This window comes from Haliotis rubra, unplaced genomic scaffold (genome assembly GCF_003918875.1).
Source record: "Haliotis rubra isolate DU_JTF1 unplaced genomic scaffold, ASM391887v1 Scf958, whole genome shotgun sequence".
Taxonomy (NCBI): domain Eukaryota; kingdom Metazoa; phylum Mollusca; class Gastropoda; order Lepetellida; family Haliotidae; genus Haliotis; species Haliotis rubra.
The window spans coordinates 335,371-342,500 of record NW_025767699.1 but is presented as its reverse complement, the minus strand read 5'-3'; the positions used below and the strand labels follow the sequence as shown (position 1 = coordinate 342,500).

At 39.6% G+C, this 7,130-nt stretch overlaps 1 protein-coding gene across 2 annotated transcripts in view; it reads right to left on the bottom strand.

The window, feature by feature from the left end:
• Positions 1–6,066, bottom strand: part of LOC124265031 — an 18,584-nt gene extending 12,518 nt beyond the window's left edge. For both annotated transcript variants that reach the window (XM_046699813.1, XM_046699814.1), the window contains exons 1-2: positions 5,958–6,066; positions 1,886–2,200 (exon numbers count right to left, since the gene is read on the bottom strand). In XM_046699813.1, the coding sequence (XP_046555769.1) occupies positions 1,886–2,200; positions 5,958–6,033 (391 nt within the window). In that variant the 5' untranslated portion in view covers positions 6,034–6,066. The remainder of the gene's footprint in view (positions 1–1,885; positions 2,201–5,957) is intronic.
• Positions 6,067–7,130: the final 1,064 nt, after the last annotated feature.

Here is a 7,130-nt window from a genome sequence, read left to right as displayed (position 1 = left end):
GCAGGCAACCTGAGAACACATTAGAAATATTCATATGGGTCACCCTGCATTCATATGAAGGGGTGCAGGACACCTGAGAACACATTAGAAATATTCATATGGGTCACCCTGCATTCATATGTAGGGGTGCAGGACACCCGAGAACACATTAGAAATGTTCATATGGGTCACCCTGCATTCATATGTAGGGGTGCACTACACATGAGAACACATTAGAACTATTAATATGGGTCACCTGCATTCATATGTAGGGGCGCAATACACCTGAGAACACATTAGAAATATTCATATGGGTCACCCTGCATTCATATGTAGGGGTGCAGGACAGCTGAGCATACATTAGAAATATTCATATGGGTCACCCTGCATTCATATCTAGGGGTGGAGGACACCCGAGAACACATTAGAAATATGCATATGGGTCACCCTGCATTCATATCTTGGGGTGCAGATAAGCTGAGAACACATTAGAAATATTCATATGAGTCACCCTGCATTCATATGTAAGGGTGCAGGACACCTGAGAACACATTAGAAATATTCATATGGGTCACCCTGCATTCATATCTAGGGGTGGAGGACAGCTGAGAACACATTAAAAATATTCATATGAGTCACCCTGCATTCATATGTAGGGGTGCACTACACATGAGAACACATTAGAAATATTCATATGAGTCACCCTGCATTCATATGTAGGTGTGCAGGACACCTGAGAACACATTAGAAATATTCATATGGGTCACCCTGCATTCATATCTAGGTGTGCAGGACACCTGAGAATACATTAGAAATATTCATATGGATCACCCTGCAGTTAATGACAAGCAGTGATATGTATACCAGCCTTCTTGTGATGAAGCTGGAGAACCAGATTTTTCGCCAGATGTTTCCGGGAATTCGGACCAAAACTGAGAAGACTCGTCAGATACTAGGTCGTTTTTGTCTAGATTCACATTTTTAACACTCTTGTAAGGAACATATTTTTGGAGAAATTCTGGAAATTCGCTTTGCGTTCGCCTACAACTGTGAGAGCTACAATTGTTTCATGACTACAAGATATGTCCCTAAAACAGTTACCTTTCATTTCATTCTTTGCTCTTAGATGGGACTAAATTGAATAAGTGGTGCGACTCAGTGACGATCGGTTGTTTTCATATACTCATACCTCATACTACCAATCACCGGTTTGTCTGGTCGCCAAGTCTATCAGGCTAATGGTTGGGATATTGTTGTTTCTAAACTATCTGTAAAAAACAAATATCGCCCACGCATAGTGAGTGAGTTTAGTGTTACGCCGCACTCAGCAATATTCCAGTAATGGCGGAAGTCTGTAAATAATCGAGTCTGGACCAGACAATCCAGTGATCAACAGCATGAGCATCGATCTGCGCAATTGGGAACCGATGACCTGTGTCAACCAAGTCAGCAAGCCTGACCACCCGATCCCGTTAGTCGCCTTTTACGACAGGCATGGGTTACTGAAGATCAATATTCTAACCCGGACCTTCACGGGTGCCCAAACATATATATATATATGTCACAGAACAGTCGCACAGAAAGTACGCGAAATAAACCAAAATAATTTGTTCCCTCGTTGAAGGTGCTTGTCGTAAGAGGCGACTAACAGGTTCGGGTGGTCAGGCTTGCTGACTTGGTTGACACATGTCATCGTATCCTACTTGCGTAGATCCATGATCATGCTGTTGATCACTGGATTGTCTGGTCCAGACTCGATTATTTACACACCGCTGGCATATAGCTGGAATATGGCTGAGTGCGGCGTAAAATAACAAACCAAACCAAACCAAATGTTATTAACCATATTTTAAAGCATTCACTGTTACTAGGTGAAGGTGTATGAAATATATGAATAACCACTCACGGGTGACGATAAGGTGACTTCTATCAACCTCAGAACCTAGGGTGTTTGGTGATCCTGCGTGAACGCTGTAGGTACCCCCATCAGACATACCAACATCAGTTAACTGGAAGGACAACACTCTTTCTGGTCCTCTCAAATACGACACAGTATGTATTCTACTCTTATATGTCTCATTGACAAGTGTTGGCTGAGAACCGTCATTTACGTGAAATATACTGCTTGACGTTGAAGGTCCCCTCACTGTAAACTCCAGTGCTGGTGTGTGTAGGTTCCATGAAAACGTCACAGTCCCTCCATCCTGTGCGTATTTTGTATCTGAAAGAAATACAGTTTTAAACTATGGCCAGACGTGTATATCTTCTTTGAGTGGCATTTTGGAAGCTGGGAAGAACAATATAGACAACCTTATGAATACCACCTTCTTTATTGCGAGAGTGCGACGTTTCGATACAGATTCTTGTACCGTTGTATTGCTTGACAACGGTACAAGAACCTTATGAACACCACCTTCTTTATTGCGAGAGTGCGACGTTACGATACAGATTCTTGTACCACTGTACTGCTTGACAACGGAACAAGAACCTTATGAACTCCACCTTCTTTATTGCGAGAGTGCGACGTTTCGATACAGATTCTTGTACCATTGTACTGCTTGACAACGGTACAAGAACCTTATGAATACCACCTTCTTTATTGCGAGAGTGCGACTTTTCGATACAGATTCTTGTACCATTGTACTGCTTGACAACGGTACAAGAACCTTATGAATACCACCTTCTTTATTACGAGAGTGCGACGTTTCGATACAGATTCTTGTACCATTGTACTGCTTGACAACGGTACAAGAACCTTATGAATACCACCTTCTTTATTGCGAGAGTGCGACGTTTCGACACAGATTCTTGTACCATTGTACTGCTTGACAACGGTACAAGAACCTTATGAATACCACCTTCTTTATTACGAGAGTGCGACGTTTCGATACAGATTCTTGTACCATTGTACTGCTTGACAACGGAACAAGAACCCGTTGTTATCCATAAGGTTCTTGTACCGTTGTACAGATTCTTGTTCCGTTGTACTGCTTCACAACGGTACACGAGCCTGTATCGAAACGTCGCAATCTCGTAATAAAGAAATTGTTAACCAAAAGGTTTGTCTATTCAGACGCATATATGACGTGTATATGACGTGTATATGACGTGTATATGCTGTGTATATGCTGTGTATATGCTGTGTATATGACGTGCATATGACGTTTATATGATGTGTATATGATGTGTATATGACGTGTATATGACGTGCATATGCTGTGTATATGATGTGTATATGACGTGTATATGATGTTTGTATGACGTGTATATGATCTTTATATGCTGTGTATATGACGTGTATATGACCTGTATATGACGTGTATATGACCTGTATATGACGTGTATATGATGTGTATATGATGTTTATATGACGTGTATATGATGTGTATATGCTGTGTATATGACGTGTATATGATGTTTATATGACGTGTATATGATCTTTACATGCTGTGTATATGACGTGTATATGATGTGTATATGATGTGTATATGACGTGTATATGATGTGCATATGATGTGTATATGCTGTGTATATGACGTGTATATGATGTGTAAATGACGTGTATATGATGTTTATATGGCGTGTATATGACATGTGTATGATGTGTATATGACGTGTATATGATGTGTATATGACGTGTATATGATGTGTATATGATGTGTATATGTCGTGTATATGATGTGTATATGATGTGTATATGCTGTGTATATGCTGTGTATATGATGTTTATATGACGTGTATATGACGTGTGTAAGATGTGTATATGACGTGTATATGATGTGCATATGATGTGTATATGCTGTGTATATGACGTGTATATGATGTGTATATGATGTGTAAATGACGTGTATATGATGTGTATATGATGTGTATATGACGTGTATATGACGTGTATATGATGTGTATATGACGTGTATATGATCTTTATATGACGTGTATATGATGTTCATATGACGTGTATATGACGTGTATATGATGTTTATATGACGTGTATATGATCTTTATATGACGTGTATATGATGTTCATATGACGTGTATATGACGTGTATATGATGTGCATATGATGTGTATATGACGTGTATATGACGTGTATATGATGTGTATATGACGTGTATATGATATGTATATGATGTGTACATGACGTGTATATGATGTTCATATGACGTGTATATGACGTGTATATGATGTGTATATGATGTGTATATGACGTGTATATGACGTGTATATGATGTGTATATGACGTGTATATGATGTGCATATGATGTGTATATGCTGTGTATATGACGTGTATATGATGTGTATATGATGTGTAAATGACGTGTATATGATGTGTATATGATGTGTATATGACGTGTATATGACGTGTATATGATGTGTATATGACGTGTATATGATCTTTATATGACGTGTATATGATGTTCATATGACGTGTATATGACGTGTATATGATGTTTATATGACGTGTATATGATCTTTATATGACGTGTATATGATGTTCATATGACGTGTATATGACGTGTATATGATGTGTATATGATGTGTATATGACGTGTATATGACGTGTATATGATGTGTATATGACGTGTATATGATATGTATATGATGTGTACATGACGTGTATATGATGTTCATATGACGTGTATATGACGTGTATATGATGTGTATATGACGTGTATATGACGTGTATATGACGTGTATATGACGTGTATATGATGTGTATATGACGTGTATATGATCTTTATATGACGTGTATATGATGTTCATATGACGTGTATATGACGTGTATATGATGTTTATATGACGTGTATATGATCTTTATATGACGTGTATATGATGTTCATATGACGTGTATATGACGTGTATATGATGTGTATATGATGTGTATATGACGTGTATATGACGTGTATATGATGTGTATATGACGTGTATATGATATGTATATGATGTGTACATGACGTGTATATGATGTTCATATGACGTGTATATGACGTGTATATGATGTGTATATGATGTGTATATGACGTGTATATGACGTGTATATGATGTGTATATGACGTGTATATGATATGTATATGATGTGTACATGACGTGTATATGATGTTTATATGACGTGTATATGATGTGCATATGCTGTGTATATGACGATGTGTACGGCAGTTCAGTAGTCCAGTGGCTCAAGTGTTCATCAACACCAAAAGTCCTTGCTCAATGCCAGTAGGTAAAATGGTCAACTACCATTCTACAGAAATACAGCAGGGACATGGACGATGGTCTGATCAAATAATCCTGTTAGGTGCCTCTTTCAACGGGCATTAGTTGATGAACAACAATTCTAACATGTTTCTCTCTCGCATTTTGTTGTCTCCTTTTTTTTCAGCGTGCAGTCTGGCAGTTCACACTTCAAATCTACTCGTCAATGTGTGTGTTCACTTGGAAAGACTAACTTAGAGATGTATTAGATTGTGACTTATGGGAAGGGGGTGGGGGTGATTTTGTATATGACATGCAGAGGGGGGCACTTACTTTGTACATGCTTTGTACTCTCTCTCTGTGTGTGTGTGTGTGTGTGTGTGTGTGTGTGTGTGTGTGTGTGTGCGCGCGCGTGTGTGGTCATTCACATTGTACTTGCTTCTCCAAAACAATAGGGGCGGTGGGGTAGCCTAGTGGTTAAAGCGTTGGCTCGTCACGCCGAAGACCCGGGTTCGAATCCAAACATGGGTACAATGTGTGAAGCCCATCTCTGGTGTCCCCCGCCGTGATGTTGCTAGAATATTGCTAAAAGCGGCGTAAAACCAAACTCAGTCAGTCAGTCAGTCAGTCCAAAACAATAAACTAAGCTTACATGTACACCTCGTACACTAGTGTTGTTATACATTTGTAGATTATGTATAACAATACATCACCTGAGCTAATACAGTTTACCCATGTATGGTCTCATCACAGTATACGATTATGATAATTACATGGTAATCACCTACCTTGAATGTTTGGACCCGGCTGTGGTCGAACTAGACTTAACATCCAGCAAAACGTTGTGATTGTGGTAGCGTCCATTGTCCCAGTATCAATGCTAACTTGAGACACACTGCGACGGGGGCCTGTGACATCCCGTGACGAGCGTTTCCGATAAACAGATCCGGCTGAGTAAGATTTACTAGAATAATTGAAATGGAAATGTGGATGTAACAGTGATTGTAACCGTGTTCTGTGTCATTATGAATTTTGATACACCCATCAACGGTTATATTTAAATTCAACAGAATAATCGGACATGCGTCTTTATCGCTTTATCTTTAGTGGAAATATAAAAGCCATGTTATTTACAATCATCCGAAATCATTAGTGAGTGAGTGAGTTTAGTTTTACGCCGCACATGACATGATGGCCAATGATACACTAGTCACTCAACCCATTTTCAAAACTTAAATTTGTTTGTTTCACATTGAGTACATGTGAGTGAGTTTAGTTTTACGCCGCACTCAGCAATATTCCAGCTATATGGCGGAGGTCTGTAAATAATCGAGTCTGGACCAGACAATGCAGTGATCAACAGCATGAGCATCGATCTGCGCATTTGGGAACCGATGCCATGTGTCAACCAAGTCAGCGAGTCTGACCACCCGATCCCGTTAGTCGCCTCTTCCGACAAACATGGGTTACTGAAGATCAATTCTAACCCGGACCTTCATGGGTACCGTACCCATTAGATCTGCAGTTCAACATTGATGATTGCTTTATCAACTGCAGTTTATTTGATACATGACAGGGACGATCATCCGCCAGTGAAGGGTCCCGCATTTCGATATCAACAACTGCGATCTGTATCCATTAGAGTGAGTGAGTGAGTTTAGTTTTACGCCGCTTTTAACAATATTCCAGCAATATTCCCCTTTAACCACTAGACTACCCCACCGCCTTTGTATCCATTAGATGTACAGGTCTACATTAATGTTTGTTTTATCAAATTCAGTTATCTGATGCACGGCAGGAAACGAGCACCCGCCAGTGAAGGGTGCCGCTTTTTCGAGATCAAGAGTTGCGAGCGTTGGACTCAGCTGGCCCTTTTCATGCCTCTAGGTTTGTCTGCACCATGCCCGTTCTTGTGGATTTTTACAAAGTGTTAAACGCATCCTTTCTGATTTTCTTCCCTC